Here is a 16,986-nt window from a genome sequence, read left to right as displayed (position 1 = left end):
AAAATGTTTCCTTTTTGCTTAATAATTATTTTATGCTGCCAGCTTTATTGTATTTTAAGTTTCATAATTTCAGTTAAAAATAACTGAATTGGAAGAATACAAATGAAATGTTCTCAGTGTGTTTGTCAGTGGCAGTATTGCTATTGTTTAAATTCTGCTACTTTACATGTTTCAATCTGAATAAGATACAGCTTCAATTATATGAAGCTTAATACATCTTCAATTCCAGTTCTGTAGTTGAGCTCTGCATAAGAGCTGTAGGAGTAGGAGGATATCCAGTTGGTTGTGGAAATCAAATTAGCTTTAATGCATCTCTGTCAAATCTTGTGTTAATGGAACAATAGAATATTGGTATAAATATTCTAAAAAAATGCAGTGCTGAAACTGCATTTTTCAGTAACAGAAGGTGATTTCTAACATAAGGTTTCAAATTAATGACAGTAAGGCTATGGTCAGGAGTAGCTCTGTATTAAACACTGATGTTCACTGAGAGATAACCTAGGTTACTTGATGAAAAACTTAAATAGTGTTTTTTAACTAAACAAAGCATGAATTGAGGTAAAATGTGTAGGACCACATATTCAGGAAAAGTAATAGAACATAAGCTAAAGGGAAGCTGCTGGAACTTTATGATAGATATTCTTTGGTATAGTGAGTTACACCGAAGAAAGTGTATCTTTTGTAATGGTCTTTCTTGGGTTTTTTTTACTAAGTGGATGCAGTGTATTTAAAAACAACCAAACTGATGCATAGTATTGAGTCTCATATTTAGCCATTGGAAGGTGAGATTTATTAAAATATTTTCTCTGGAAATGCCAAGATGGCAGGTGGAGGGATCTTGACCATAGGATAAACAAGTCTATCATTTTAAAGGGTCTATTTGCTATTACATCTTACACTATTATTTCTGTAGATGGTCATGACATTTTTCTCAGCCTCTTGGTGAAGGAGGACGGTTATGGTTGGAGATGTCTCTCCCTTAAAAGTAAAACATCTTTCATTGAACAGCACCAAGCAGATGTGGAATTCAAAGTTTTCTTGCATCTCTCTCAGTATTTATGTTCATCGGCCATTTTCTTTGTTGGAGACAGAAACTATGTTTGAAGAACAGAGCATGTTTTTTAATTTTTATTTCTTTTTTACCCAGAATCTTGTGCCAGTCCAAAACTAGTGCAATTCCACTGTTTTGTTAAGAGAAGGGATGGTCTTCTACCAACACTGAGAATCATGTAGGCTGTTGTCACTCTTAGCTATAGCTCCCTCCCTCCCACTCCCCTTGATTGTTTGTGGATACATTTCTGTAACTATGTTATTTACACAAAGGTTTATTTCAGTTTCTTCTCTGAAATTTCACTCACAGAGACTATAAATGTAAAGAAATACAGCATAGCTAAGGAAGTGTGCAACTAATACTCACTACAGAGCAGCTCATCTGTATTTCCATTTGTCAAATGTCTTCCCGTCCTTCTTCTGCCTCTTTTTTATGTCTGCATATTAATCAAGTATCTGAAATATGCATATCTGAAATAACCATTTATACTGTAGTAGTTATAGCTGTAGTTGTAAATTTGATGTACAATAATTTGAACCATTTTTATCATGAGCTTTGCTTATAATGTGTTAATTGTATTATTTCCAATCCATTTTCCACAGCTGCAATCTGAATAAGTGGCTCAATTATAGTTTAGTGTTATTCTTTAATATTCACTGAGCCCTATGGAAAACTTTGAAAGGAATATTCTATTTAAAGACAATTATGCTTAAATATCATCGTTTTCTAAAGACATTTGCATGGAAAAAAAGGCAAAAACATGAAGAACTAATTTTTCTTTTTCATACTACTATCTGCAGTAATATTTCTCCTGTGTGACATCATAATCAACTGTCATGTGATATGATATCACAGTTTAGTGTGATCAGCATTCTCTAACTTGAGCACACAAATAGCATTGCTGTTTAGACAGACATAGCTGTCGCTTTGCTTCTGAAAATTGGGTAGTTCTTTCAGGAACTATTAAGAATATTAAAAAAGCATTAGGAAATAGGTGCTGTTAAGAGATATATTAAAATGTGTAAATCTAAGAACACTTGCTAATGTAGTCTGTTTTTTTAAAAAAAAGTTTGAACTTGAAGTGAAAAACTCTTTTCTACTGTTTTGTCATTTTTCAAAAATCACTTGGTTTTTTTTCTAGTGGTGATCTTAGTTTTGTGACAGATCTTCGTGGCAGATCTTGTGACAGATTTGTTCAGTGAGTTATCTCTTCTAGAACTTGTGAAAATACAGGCAGCTAAGAAACCGTGTTCATTTGTCCCTTGCACTCTTCTTTTTCATTGCACTTGAAAGCATGTGCAGAAATTTTCTTGCAAACTTTAGATTCCCATGAAATGGCCATTGTGTAGCTGCTGCTCTGCTGTACTAGTATATAACACTACTACCCCACTATGTGTTTCTTTGAAGAATGGAAACTAACTGGAGGGAGACAGAAAAATGCTATGTAGAATCAATTGAATGCAAATTAAGTGTCAGATCTTCAGCTTTTGGCATATTATTACTGCCTATACTCCTGTTTTATCAAATTGCACTTCCCATTTTTTTAAGATTAGTAGAGCTTGAGAGTCATGGTGTATAGAATTGTTATCTTGATAAATAGTAGAGATTAATGCTTTCATTCAAATTATGCATTCTTTTCTAGGATGATAGCATTACATAATAATAGGGGCAGATTTCCAAAGTCTTGATCAACAAAATGATCACAGAAAGACTTCTTAAATAATTCATTTCCATCTATCAAGGCTGACATGAGGCAGCATTACCAAACAACCTCCTTTTGACAGGATAGTCCAATAGCACAGTTCTTATTCATTGCTCCGCTACTGGCACAGGAACATTTGTGGGCACATATCCAGGTCCCCAGGAAACTTGGAATCGTTCCATGTTAAAGAACTGTAACTGTAGCTAACAAACCAGCTGCTGTATTGAGCTCAGAAGGAAGTCTTTGTAGCTGTGTGGAAGGAACTTAAGTTATTTGCATAACATCCAGCAGTCTTAGTGGGAAGGGTTGGCAGGAGCACAACAGCAGGGTAGGCATCCAGCTTTTCTTTTTTGACCTTATCTGTCACTGATTCCATTCTGCAGTGCTAGGGTGAGATGAAAAGAGAGGGGAGTGAAGAACTTGACCAAAAGAGCTGTACGGGTCCGAAGAGAAGAGTACTCATGATCATATTGACATCGTTCTTTGTGGAAGTAATAGTTTATTAAATTCAACAACAACAACAACATGATCAGTTTACAATAAATAGTATCAACATCAGTGCAATATTTCTGAATTGGTAAATTCTTACTGTGGAGAGAGAAAATCCTTAACAACATAACGGGAGACTATTGTGCTATCCATCACCAGAAGTCAGCTGTCAGCCCAAACATGCTGTTGTACTGAGTTACAGGAATTTACAGAAAGGGTCAGTCATGTTAAAAACAGGCAGATTTTTTTTCAATTAGGCCAATTTCAGATCAGGGAAAAAATCAAATATATATCTTAAATATATTGCATTACTTCTTCAAATATTACTATTTCAAATAAAATATCAATCTGCATTTCCAAACAGGCATTTCTTTAGTCTTCTGTCACACCAGCTTTGCACTGTAAAGAAAACAAATTCTCTATTAAAGTACTGTCTTTTGCAATGTACCTCTGATAAAGTACTCAGGCCATACTTTGTATTTGAACTCCCACCACCAGCAGGGGAGAAAAAGTCTTGCTTTCCTGTGGTCTTCACCCTCTCTGCTGCCTTCCACAAATGCAGATGTTTGTGACACCAAACAGCAAATCACACTGTTTTTTGGATTAAAAATAAGTGGGGTGGTAGTGTCCATCGATTGCTCTTTCCTTCTGCCTTCCACCACCACCACTCATCTCCAGTTTCATTTCAAACTTTGTTATGCTCCTGGTCCAATTCACTACTTCTGCACAAATGCTTATGATAAAAAAAAGGCTAACACAAGAAAAGAAAAGAAAAGAATGGAATTTTTGCAAGATAGCCCTTTCTTACCTTATATTTTTTCCCTATTTTTAAGGGATTAATTTTTATTTAAAAATGCATAAACTAATGACTTCTGTGGATGTATTTTACGGAAAGGGCAGGAAGGCTAGAAGATGTAATTCACCATAACTTCAAAGAAAATTGAATTAACCTTTAATAAGAAGTTAAATATCTTGCTCAGTATGTGAAATTAAACTTTGTGTTCTCACTTTTTATGTTCTGGCAGAAACAGAAAAGATGATTTTGGAATAGTTTAGTTTTCCTTGAGAGTTTTTATTTAGCAAAGGTTTTTTCCACCTCTCTGATTCTATAAAGAACAGTGTAAGAGATTATTAAAAAGCTGTCATCTGTTCATGTTAATTTGCGAAGAACTTTCTTCTATTTCAACTTTTCAGTACTACTTGTGCTCCAAAAATGTTGAGCATATTGACATATCTGAGAGCAGTCCTGCAAAGAAGTCTTTGGGTTATTGGTGAAGGAGAAAAGCTGGACATAACCCAGCCATGAGCACTCACAGCCCAGAAAGCCAAACATGTCCTGGCTGCATCCAAAGCTCCGTGGGGAGCAGATGAGGGAGGGAATTCTGTCCCTCTGCTCTGGTGAGACCCCACCTGGAACATCCAGCTCTGAGGCCTCCAGCACAGGAAGGACATGGACATGTTGGAGTGAGTCCAGAGGAAGATGACCAGGGGAGTGGAACATCTCCTGTGAAGAAAGGCTGAGAGAGTTGGGGTTGTTCAGCCTGGAGAAGAGATGGCTCCAAGGAAAGCTAATTCTGGCCTTCCAGTACCTAAAAGGGGCCTACAGAAGGGCTGGGAAGGGACTTTTTGCAGGGCCTGTAGTGACTGGATGAGGATTAACTGTCTTAAACTGAAAGAGATGAGAAATTCTTGGTTGTGAGGGTGTTGAGGCACTGGAACAGGGTGTCCAGGGAAGTTGTGGATGCCCCATCCCTGGAAGTGTTCAAGGCCAGGTTGGATGTGGCTCTGAGCAACCTGGTCTAGTGGAAGGTGTTCCTGTCCATGCCAGGGGAGTTGGAGCTAGATGATCTTTGAGTTCTGTTGCAACCCAAACCATTCTATGATTCTTTGACCAATATTTTATTTTTTTTGTGTAGTATTTTCATAATTCAGTGTTTAAAAATCCTACTTGCCACTTTTCAAGTGCTGTTTCTCTGAATATGTCAGTTGTTTAAATAATCTTTTGGACTTCTGTAAGGAGGCCATTTAATTGTCTTCTTTGGCCACCAAGGAATTTGTATGGAGTGAAAGTAAGCTACAGAGATACATTGTTAGTGAAATTGTCAGCAATTTCTACTACCAGTCACCTAGAAACCATAGCCATTATGAGAGTGCTGAAATCTAACTTGTGTTTGTTACCTCATTACTGCAGAAGTCTTCTAAAATCCACTATATCAAACACAATTTCTGTTGATTTCTGACAAGCAGAATAAAATAAGGCGTCACATTTTAATTTATAGTATTCCCTTGGCCCTCGTCTCATCCTTCCTCCCTGTCCTCCAAGGAATTTTCATCATAATAAATATAGGAGAAAAAACATATTCTGAACTCCTCTAACTACCTCATATCTTCATTGAAATCAAAGGAGAATTAATATTCCAAGCTAATTGGACCTGACTTCTTTTTAGTTTCTGGTAAATGCATATTGTCCTTTTTTGCAGCATCTTAAAAGACTCTTATGTTGGCATTTTTGTTCAAGGAATAAAATCTGAAGAAGTACACAGCATTCTGTCTTGTCTCTTGTTTTAGTCTGCTTTTATGCAATGGATTAATGGACTGACTCTGCCTGCAAATGAATCCTCACATGGCATATGTCATAGTCATTCTTAAGACTATTGAGGAGTATTTTTATATCCTAACAGTTCCTATTTTGTAATCAAATTGAGGCTTATCAATAGAGCTACTAACTTTTCTTATTTACAGAGGAAAACAGATATGTTCTTTATCACAATAACTGAGTTAACCGTCTGGGTTTCCAACCAGAGGACTGTAATATAACAGAAACAACTGTAACTGTTTTACACAGCTAAATAATAGTTTGCACTCCAAAGAAAGGAATGTGAGTAAACCTCCCTTTGGGAAGAGAGAAGGAGAAGGAAGCGAAATACATTAATTTGCTGAGTTAATTGTAGTGGCACAATAACTTATCTTTAAAATGTTATTTTAAATGGGGCAAAGCACATCTCTCTGCATAAGGTTCTGTCTGCTCCATATATTTAAGTTATATTATCTACTAGTGTTGCCCCAACACTCCTGTGTGCATTAAGCATTTTCAAGAAAGCTTGGAAAAAATGTCTTAGGTGTTATGTAAACAAATCCCAGTGAGAGCAGGCATCTAAGTTGCTGTCAGCATTGCAGGGAATGCAGAGAGAATTGTCTGTGGCTATTCTGCTTGTGCATGTACTGGGGAGCCTGTGAGAGATGCAGCTTCAAGCTGCTCGCATCCTGTGGAATCACATGAAAAACTGGAATTATTGCATTTGTTGGGTTTTAAGGAGTCCAAGGATAGAGAATGATACAAATCAAGTCACTTTATGTCCATCCAGTTTCATGGGGTGTTATGTATATCCAAGCAACAGTGGAAACTTGTATTTAATATAAACATTTTAACACTTTTTTTTTTTTTTTCTCCTTATGAACAGATTTAAGAAATTTCTCTGGATTAATACCGAACTGAATGCATCTGAACTGAAGGAAATGTTTTGAGATTGGTCTCCTCACAGAAATTACACAAAAATGGTACACTGAGGTCCCTGCCTGCACCTGTGGGAAGACTGTTACAGTATTTTTATATTGCAGTTTATTGGCCCATAAAAGACAATGTAATAACAAATGTAACAGCAAATTTATGCAATAGTAGTGGTTGCCCTCCCACTGACTGGACATGAGTGATCAAAGGTCTTTGCAAGAAGATAAGCACAAGGTTAGCAGAACTTCCTCCAAGTTCAGGGAGTCTTCAAGAAGCATGCAATCGGATGATTACTTCGCTAGAAAACTTAAAGCCTTGAACGGTAGCATGGGTCCTCCTGTTTCTTCAAATGCCTCTAGCAAAGCTGAAAATAATCAAACAAATGGTACACCAGCCGTGCCTAAAATGGGTGTTCGAGCAAGGGTATCTGAATGGCCTCCTAAAAAGGATTGCTCTAAGGAACTGAGTAAAGCTGCTTGGGAAAACAGACCTCCAGCCAGTTATGAAGGTGTTGGCTCAGTACTTCCAAATGGACAAAATGACCAAAGTGATGAACAGCAAGAAGAGCTAGAACTGGAATTTACAGAGGGAAAATATTCAATTGGAGATCTTTTTGTTCATTCACCTCAAAGGGGACTTCATCCCATAAGGCAGAGAAGCAACAGTGATGTGACAATAAGTGATATCGATGCTGAAGATGTGTTAGACCAAAATGCTGTTAACCCAAATACTGGAGCAGCTCTTCACAGAGAATATGGCAGTACTTCTTCGATTGATAGACAAGGCTTGTCTGGAGAAAATTTTTTTGCAATGCTGAGAGGATACAGAGTGGAAAATTTTGAACATAAAACCCTTACTCCTTTTGGTTTTTCTGAGTTTTTCCACTGTGACCCTACGGTTTCTCCGAGTCTACATGCTGCTGCACAGATTTCCAGGGGAGAATTTGTCAGGATTTCTGGGTTGGATTATATGGATAGTGCTCTACTTATTGGTCGAGACAGGGAGAAATCTTTCAAGAGGAGACTTAAATCAGAAGGAGTAGAAACATCTCTGTTCAGAAAATTGCGAACGGTTAAAAGTGAGCATGAAACTTTTAAGTTTTCAACAGACCTGGATGATAGACTTGACAGAAATGTTCGTTCTTGGAACTGTCAGAAATGTTTTGCACATTATGATGTTCAGAGCGTTTTGTTTAACATAAATGAAGCAATGGCTACCAGAGTAAATGTAGGAAAAAGAAAAAATATCACCACTGGGGCTTCAGCTGCATCACAAACTCAGATGCCAGCAGGCCAGACTGGAAACTGTGAATCTCCTTTGGGAAGCAAAGAGGACCTCAATTCAAAAGAGAATTTAGATGCTGATGAGGGCGATGGGAAAAGCAATGACTTAGTATTGAGTTGCCCTTACTTCAGGAATGAAACTGGTGGGGAAGGAGATAGACGGATTGCACTTTCTAGGGCAAATTCAGCATCTTTTTCTTCAGGGGAAAGTTGTTCTTTTGAGTCCTCTCTGAGTTCCCATTGCACAAATGCTGGTGTTTCAGTACTGGAAGTACCAAGAGAAAACCAGTCCATTCACAGAGAGAAAGTGAAGCGTTACATCATAGAACACATTGATCTTGGAGCATATTATTACCGCAAGTTCTTCTATGGAAAAGGTAAATTTTTCTCATGCAGCTGTTCTGATGTATCCATGCATTAGACTTAAGTTGCTTAGTAAAGATTGTTTTGTGTTTTCCTTCTTCTCTATAGAGAGACCTAGGTATTCCAGAGAATCCTGAAACCGTTTCTTGAAATTAAGCCTGTTATTTTCGCTCTCTTAGGGCAAAGCAGTGGATTCTGTATGGTTATGCAATACCTGTGCGAGTTCATTAAGTGATTTAATGAAAGGTCATACAAAATAGCATGTAAGCTAACTTCTCCAACCCAAACTTTCTTGATCAGCAGGAGGAAAAGGTGTCATTTGTATCTAGTAAGTGCATTGGAAATACTGATTATCAGAGTGGAAATAATTTTCCTAAAAGATGACTCCAAAAGAGAAAGTTTATTATTGAGGCTTCTAACTCTGTTCTAAATTCAGCTGTCTTCAACTGTGTCCTGAGGCCTTTCGTATTGTATGCACGTGTAAATATTCCTTAAATAGAGAGCTTCTGGTGTTATTTAGTTTTTCAGCTTAAAGGAGGATGTGTTATGCCTTTCTCCTAGCCTTATACCCCTTTCTTTTAGGATGTGTTCTGTCTGCAAATGTGCCAAGATACTCTTGTCAGCAGAATGAATATCTTGGCTTTAATGATTATTCAGATAAACCATTTCCACTTTGTGATCAGCTTTGATAGTCTGCACTCAGTACTGGCTTGAGCAATGTAGATGAAATCCCTGGTTTTGTGGGAGAACCCCCAAATACCTGTCTTTGTCCTATCTGTATTATGAATTACAGTTAGATCTTCATGCTTTTATTAAAAGAAAAGAAAAAGTCTGCTTCTATTTTTAAAAAACTGTTACAGCCCAATTCTTGTTCTTCTTGAAATCATACTTCCTCTCCTTTCTAACTATATTTGAACATCAGGAAATAAGCACAGTACTGTTACTACTTCCTCCTGTAACCCTTTAAAAGGGACACAAAAGAGGATCCAGTTCGGTGCTGATCATAATACAATAGACACTGAGAACATATTAGCTGTCAAAAAGCTATTTAAAAGGCAAGGAATGGAAGAATCTGGATCTGTGATGGAAGAGGAAGAAAAAACCCCCAGCTAAGATGGGCAATAAATTCACAGGTTCAAAATTGCTTTCAAGCTAGACAGGTTGTAAATGATATAGAAAGTGTTGAGGTAGTCCAAGTACAAGAGAATGAAGGGAAACTTTTAACAAAAGGGTGGCACATTTTTTGAGGGCAGAGAGAAGAAATATTGGCATTCACAGACATGAAAGGAAGACTGTCAGTAGACAAAGGTGGTGGCAGGATGGGCAGAGGGAAGGAGGAGACAAGGGTTAAGCCAGATGAAAGAGGACTCGTTTGTGAAGTGCTTTTATTTTGGATGAGTTACAAGTGCTGAAGCGTGGAACACTCGTGTGAAGAAAAATCTTGTCAGAGAAATTATAAAAACAAAATGCAGATGCATACTCAAAGCCACTTTAAATACTATATTATAAACAAACCTAATGACCTTTCTGGAAAATTGATGTGAAGGTAATTAGTTTTTATTAACTTTTGTTCTGAAATAGTACCAGAGTTCCTCAGAGTTTTATCCCACTTAGTATGATACTAGGAAACTTGAATTGTTACTTATTATTCTCTAGGTAGATTTCTTACAAAGTAAATATGGTGTGATTCGTTTAATATCCAGTAACAAATTGTTCCCTTCTCACCTTTACAATGATATATAAGCCATGGCCTGTCGTGCATTATCTTTTTATAGAGCTGTAACAGAAGCTACATGAGAGAAATTTGTATTGAATGGCTTTTACAATGCAGCAAGTCAGGGCAAACAGACTGATGAAACTAAAATCTTAATTTTAATCTCCTATTTCAAGGGAGCAAGCACGTAAGGAATCACCACACTAATTATAATTGAATACAGTTCTCACCTAAGCAAAACTTCCTGTGGATAGAGGAAGTCATCCAGACATTTTGCATTGAGCACCAAGATGTGTTGCTGCTGGCCTGAACTTCCATATTGAAAAGAAAAATTGACATTTATGTTCATACTGGTTCTATGTGATGCTCTTCCAGTGAGCTCTCCTAGCTGATTTTTAGATTTAGTTATGGAGTTAAATTTTACCAAAATCATTGTGGAAGAATGAAATAAAAATTTAGCAAACAATAGTTACTTGTACATATTATCACTGATTTTTGTTGCCTTTAAGAAAATATATATGAAAAAGAAATAGCTTTCTGAACATTTGATTTTGTTCACAGTTTTATAATTGGCACTTGTCAGCATACCAGTTTTATTTCTGTTTTAAGATGCATGGAAGAAACACCCTGGCATGTGTAGCACTAATTATTCCATTGCCTTTCAAGACATGTGAGATGTGGGATTCAGTGTTTTCTGAAATGAGTTGTAGTTTTATACTGCATATGTATAAGCTTTGTAACTATTGGTAAAATCAAATCTAATGCAACTGATTTAAAATATGTTATGTTTATTGAATATATCTTCTCAGTTTTCAGTGGAGAATTGTAAAAGCTAGAATATATTATTTTATCTCATTTTTTTTTATTATCACTGATTTGTCCATTTCCCCTTGTGCAATTATCCTCAGAATTCCCCTAGACTTGTTGATTATTACCATGCTTTTTATCTGAGGGATGTTTGCAACCATTTAGTGTTACTGTCTCTATCTGCTGATAGGGGAGTGAAAAAATGTCCTAAGAGAAATGTACAGGCTTAGCAAGCTATTGGTATTAACTCCTTTTTTTACAATTAAGACTTTTGTGTTAGAAGAAAAATTGACAACTATTCCTCAAAATGAGAAAGTAAAAAATTACAAATATTTTAGCGTCTCTCTAGATCTCAGGTGGAAAATAGCACTTATTTTCTTCTTTTCTCCTCAGCTGGTTCTTTTAAACCAACATAAGCACATTTAAATGAGTTTATACTTTTTGAAATTAAAAAAAGAAGATGCCTTGAATTAAAAATATTTTCCCCAAATCCCAGAATATCAGTAGCTGTGCTATTCCGTTTACTTCACCTTCATTACTTTTCTTTTCTGAAACTGGTTTATCTATTGTATTTTTATTGCATATAGTGTGTTTGGGTTTGTGTCTTTCATGTTGTATAAGACGTTAGTAGGTATCTGCACACACTTGTGTTTTTCTGCTCAGTAATACTGCACTCAAGAAATCTGGTAATGTGTAATACCCTTTTCTATATTTACATCAAAATGAAAAGCTCTAGACTTCTGAGGAGTTTACCGTATGTCAAAGACTGAATTATGCAGCTGTGGGAATGTTTTATGTTATTGAAAGTGTTGGACTTCTAAACTGTTCTCTCTCTCTCTCTTTCTCCCTCTGTCTTCTCTGTGAAGTCCTGTTCCATTTGATAAAATTGCCCGTTTAGACTCTAAGTTTTAATTTAACACTAGGAAGTCCATAAAGGTACATTATTTATCCATGCAGGTAGAATTCCCAGACTGGGAAAGGAATGTAGTTGGAGAGTATGAGCAGATAATTTAATGCCTGTGCCTCTTTGATTCCAGGTGTTCCTTCCAAAAAAAGTTGTAATGTGCTAGTGCTCATTTTCCTTCCACTGAGAGATGGATTGGAACCACCTACATACTTCATAGATAGATTTTTGAAAGACTACTGGAAACCTAACTTCAACTTGATTTGAGAAATAAGACTGTCTTTTATGTAGATTTTACTTCATTCTTTTGTATTAATTCTGAGAGTATGGACAACTTCTTAGTGAAACACATTTTGCAAAAAAATTCTTTACACATTTCTATAAATACATTACTTGAAAAAAAGTATCAAACTAGCTCAAAAATGCTAGCAAAATGTGGGGGTTTTTTTGTTGTTGTTGTGTTTTTTTTGTTGTTTTTTTTTTTTTTTTTTTTTTTTTTTTTTTTTTTTAATCCAGACTACCTTTAAGGAGAAATTAGTCAATTGTTATTTAAAATATGGGATTATAGCATAAATTGGATTGGAAGATATTTCTGCAGGTCATCCAGTCTAATTCTCTCTTTAAAGTTCTCTTAAATGTAGGCCCTGAATAGGTTGCTCAAAACCTGTTTCACTTTAGCAGTCCCTTTAGCTTTTTTACAGTATCTAAGGATGGAGATTTCACGATCTGTCTTGGAAACCTATTTGTGTTGGATTCCCCCCACTTAGTGGCTGCATGTTGTGATGGTTGCATCTTGTTCTTTCACTTTGTACCTTTAAGACTCTGTTTCTCCTTTCTCTACAACTTCCCATCAGCTGGTGGGATCCAGCAGTTTCTTCCACTGTTAATCTGCTCTTCTCCAGCTGCATTTCTTCTAGCCTTTCCTCATCTGTTATATTTTCCATCACTCTAATTGTCTTCATAGTTGTCTGTTGGCCTTGTCTCACTCTGTCCAAAAACCAGATTCTGCTTCTTATGTGGCCTCAAAAGTGCCAAACAGAAAGTTAGAATATTCTCCTGAGCTGCTGCAATGCTCTTGCCCAGAGTGTGGTTGCCCTCCTTCTCTGCTGGGAGGTTCTGCTGGTTCTGGGCTGCCTGTGCTCACAGGGTCCCCAGTCCTTTTCCACAGAGAAGCTCCTGAGACAGTGGGTTCCCAGCCTGTTGTATGGGCTTGCTCTGTTCTGTGTGCAGGTCTGTGTCTGTCTTGGCTCTTGCAGTCGATTTTCTTGGATTGTCAAAATGAGAGTTTGTTTTAAACTGTCAGGTTGAAAACTTCAAGTGGTTTAGGAGTTGCTTCACATGCAGCTCAGCTCAGCAGTAGCTGCCTCCAGGGGAAGAGGAGAGTGGGAGGTGAAACAGCTGTAGGACTCTACTTGTGTAGCTTTGCCCTTGCCTGCTTTTGTTAAAACTGCAAGGATTATGCATGTCTCTGTCTGCCCTGTGCACATATTCCTGATTTGTTAAAAGCCTACCAGTTACTTCCCTTCATCTGTTGCACCCGTCTGCAGTCCTAACTTCCAATACATGAGCTATTCTTTTAGAGCTTGGTCATGGACAACAGCTTGTTGAGGATGCACTCCATTCCATCATTTAGATAATGTAAAACCCTATTAGACAATAACATCTCCACTATTGAATTCTCATAAGCATTTTACTAACTGGCCACTAATTGTAATTTGTATTACTGATCACAGTCCTTCAAGGTCAACTGTCCAGCTGGTTTCCATCCACCTTGTAATTTGCATGTCCAAACCATGTCTTTTCAGTTTAGCTACAGATACACTATGGGAGACTGTGTGAAAAGCGTTGCTGAAGTAAAAGTGGGTGACATTCATTGCTCCTTCCTCATCCATAAAGCCAGTCACATCACTGCAGAAAACAACTGGATTGGTCATGCATGATTTGCATTTTTTAAATCTATGCAGGCTGTTTCCAAGTATCTTTTTGTCCTTCATGTGCCTGGAAATATCTTCAATGAGAATTTGTTCCTTAATCTCCCTGGGAACTAAGATTTATCGTGGCTGTTCTGTGGCTTCCCAGACCCTCTGCCCTTTTTTAAAGGTGACTGTAACTACTCACTGTGACCTTTCAAAGGTGGTAAGGAGAAGCCTCAACACAGGTCCTGTTGGGTCACATTGATTTGAGTGTGTCTGGTCTCCTTAAATGGTCTGTAATGTGATCTTTCTCTTCATCTGATAGTGCTTTACTCTCCCAGACTGGACCAGTTGCCTCAAGGAGGAATTTCACTATTCATCAAACACTAGATGCAGTTTTCCCTTGTTGAGACTGAGTTGCTGCTTTGAATGTAAAGTTGTAAATAAGAATTTGTTTGAAGACTCTTAGCTTTTATTCAAGATTATGTGTAGATACAGTTTTTCCAAACCTATGGGATGAAGCAAAGAGATTAATTTTGTAGTAAAAAAATAAATTCATAGTAACAGCAGTTGCAGTAATTTATCTGATATGAGTGACCATTTTGCTCATCAAAATTAGCATTTGTGATTTATGTACTAATTGTACAGTTCAGAAGATCACCAGCTGGTGTATTCACAGACCTCATAGTTCAATTAAAAATATTTTTTTTTTCTTGCTGCTGAAAGTTTTTTTTTTGAGATTTGATGAAAATTTTCTAGGAGATTCATACTTTACTCTTATCTCTTCATTCATTCCTGTGCAAAAGAGCATCAGAACTACTTTGGAATAGATGAAAATCTCGGACCTGTAGCAGTGAGCATCCGGAGGGAAAAGGTTGAAGATGCTAAGGAGAAAGAAGGATCTCAGTTCAACTATCGTATAGTTTTCAGGACAAGTGAGGTAATGTTCATTCCATAATTCTGCAAAGCAATGGAAAAGCTGACTTAGAGCTTAGGATACTAGTTGTTTGTATGGGGGTACATTGTTAAATTTGAAAGTAAATCTCTTAATGGGAAAGAATGTTTCCTGTACCATTGGTAAATGTAGTTGCTCCTGAGCAAAGCTTTCCTTTTCTGTACTGCATAAAATTTTTGGTTTTTTGAGTGACCACCCAAAAGGAGATAATTTGGCTGAAGAGAACTGCAAGGTGCAAGGAAGGGAACAAATGTTAACACAGTTAAAGTGGATCAGGCTGCTTGATGTTATTGTGTTTCTCATTATAGAAATGAAAGATTAAGAAATACAGGAATAAAGGGAGCTCTAAAATATGAAAACTAATATAATGACTTATTGGATTTTTTTTCCTTTTGTTTCCAAATACTTTCTTAGAAGCTTTTTTGTGACATGTTTCTATGTACTTCTACATGGATGATTTTTGGGAGTATTAATATATTCATAAAATAATGGCCTTATTTACTTGTGGTTGTTGTGTGTAAAGTCTCATAACTTCTGTTTCAAGAAATTTAATATCTCTTCCTAAATAATTCCTTTATCACAGCAACTACCTTAGATTTGTATGAAAACACAAAGTTATTATTGCAGCAAACAACTATAAATTTTCAGAATCCTTAGGATATAGAGAAGTGTTGGCTAGACCTCCTGTTATCACTGGGCTCTTATGTTTTTGCAAACAGATGCAAAAACAGATATAGATAATTTTTGTACTCAGTCTAGGTTTTTCTTACAGCCAAAAATGTGGTGTCCATGTATGTATATGTGGAGAGGTGATCCAGGTGACCCAGTTCTAATAAATTACTCTATTTTTGTCAAATCTAGTGAAGATAAAGCAGCATGGATTAAGTAATAGATGAATGGGTTAAGTAAAGTTGTGATTGGCTATAGCTTATCTCACATGTCCAGCCTCACATTTGTCTACTGTGTTTGCTAGGGTAGTATGGCAAAATTAACTGTTTTTAGTTTACTGGTATCTTTAGATAGATACTTTCCCCTCCCCCAGAAAAGGAATATTCTTAGTAATTGTAATAAATTGTTAACATGCTTCATGAATTTCTTTAAGCAAAAAATTTATTTGTCACTTAGACAGTGAAAGCTTGTTTGCTCTTTAAAAGTTATTTAGTAATTTTCTTACTGGTTTAAAAAAAATGAAAATTATTAAGTTTTTCTTTCCATTTCTTTTTTCCATGCTTTTGCTAAAACCTGAAGTTTTTATCTCTAGGGTTTAGAGCATTAGAGCTAAAAATGTTTTGTATGTTTTACCTTTACTGCAGCTTACCACACTTAGAGGAGCAATTTTAGAAGATGCTATTCCATCCACTGCTCGGCATGGCACAGCAAGAGGTCTGCCTCTCAAAGAGGTGCTGGAGTATGTAATACCAGAGCTGAGCATCCAGTGCCTGAGACAGGCTTCCAACTCACCCAAAGTACCTGAGCAGCTGCTTAAGCTGGATGAACAAGGGGTATGTAGCACATGGCCTTCTTTTTAAAGACTGTTCCTTAGATAAAGCGAAGAAAAAAATAATTAAATGTTTTGCAGACAGTGCTAATTAACATGGATCTGTAATGCAAACCATTCCTTTTCTTGGTTTTAGAGAAATTTGTCTATTTTCACTGACAAAATGAGGTTTGCTTTTCTAAGCAAATTCTTCTTAAAATACATTTCAACTAAAGAAAGTAAATATTGGTCTATGGAGATTGTCTTTCAATGGCTGAGTGAGAGAAAGATTAAGTTTTATTATCAGTAAGAAGGGATTGTCACAACTTGTATTTGCACTTTAATGTGTACAAATGTTGAATGCAAATGAAAATACATCTAACACTTTATTAGTATTGGCTGTGGGTAAGGAGGCAAAAGCATGTTGTACCTTAAGTCTCTGCATCTAAAATTTATGGTTATTTTTCACAGTGCCATTTTATTATATGCTTGCTGTATCCTTACTAGAATAGATTACTTCCATATTCATAGAACTGAAATTGGGATTGAGACTAATGAATTAACTGCATGGCAATAAAATATTCAAGTGGCTTAAATTTTAAGCAAAATGGTGAAGTTTATTAGGTTTAGTAAAAGTGAATGTGCTTCATTCAAAGCTAGTAGTTAAACTTATGGTTTCTGAATATTTTGTGGAGGACATGCTTGTGATGGCTTTTAAATTATGTTTTTTTAAAAAATGTTCATTTAAAGGGAAGATTTTACTTTCTAGGTGAAAGTCAGTATCTGTCTGATCTATCCGTTGAAGTCCAATCCCATGATT

The 16,986-nt window shown here is 36.4% G+C and overlaps 1 protein-coding gene across 4 annotated transcripts in view; it reads left to right on the top strand.

Moving 5' to 3' along the window:
• The window catches only part of SIPA1L2 (signal induced proliferation associated 1 like 2), a 125,301-nt gene that overhangs the window by 45,919 nt on the left and 62,396 nt on the right, over positions 1-16,986 (top strand). For 3 of the 4 annotated variants that reach the window (XM_083856868.1, XM_083856869.1, XM_083856866.1), the window contains exons 1-3: positions 6,491-8,410; positions 14,541-14,674; positions 16,003-16,191. In XM_083856868.1, the coding sequence (XP_083712994.1) occupies positions 6,946-8,410; positions 14,541-14,674; positions 16,003-16,191 (1,788 nt within the window). In that variant the 5' untranslated portion in view covers positions 6,491-6,945. Of the gene's footprint in view, positions 1-6,490; positions 8,411-14,540; positions 14,675-16,002; positions 16,192-16,986 lie in introns of those variants that run through there. The other variant, XM_083856867.1, reaches the window with a different exon arrangement.

Source organism: Zosterops lateralis, assembly GCF_965231275.1.
Source record: "Zosterops lateralis genome assembly, chromosome: 3".
NCBI classification, from domain to species: domain Eukaryota; kingdom Metazoa; phylum Chordata; class Aves; order Passeriformes; family Zosteropidae; genus Zosterops; species Zosterops lateralis.
The sequence above is the reverse complement of the archived record's forward strand: the minus strand, read 5'-3'. Positions and strand labels throughout refer to the sequence as shown.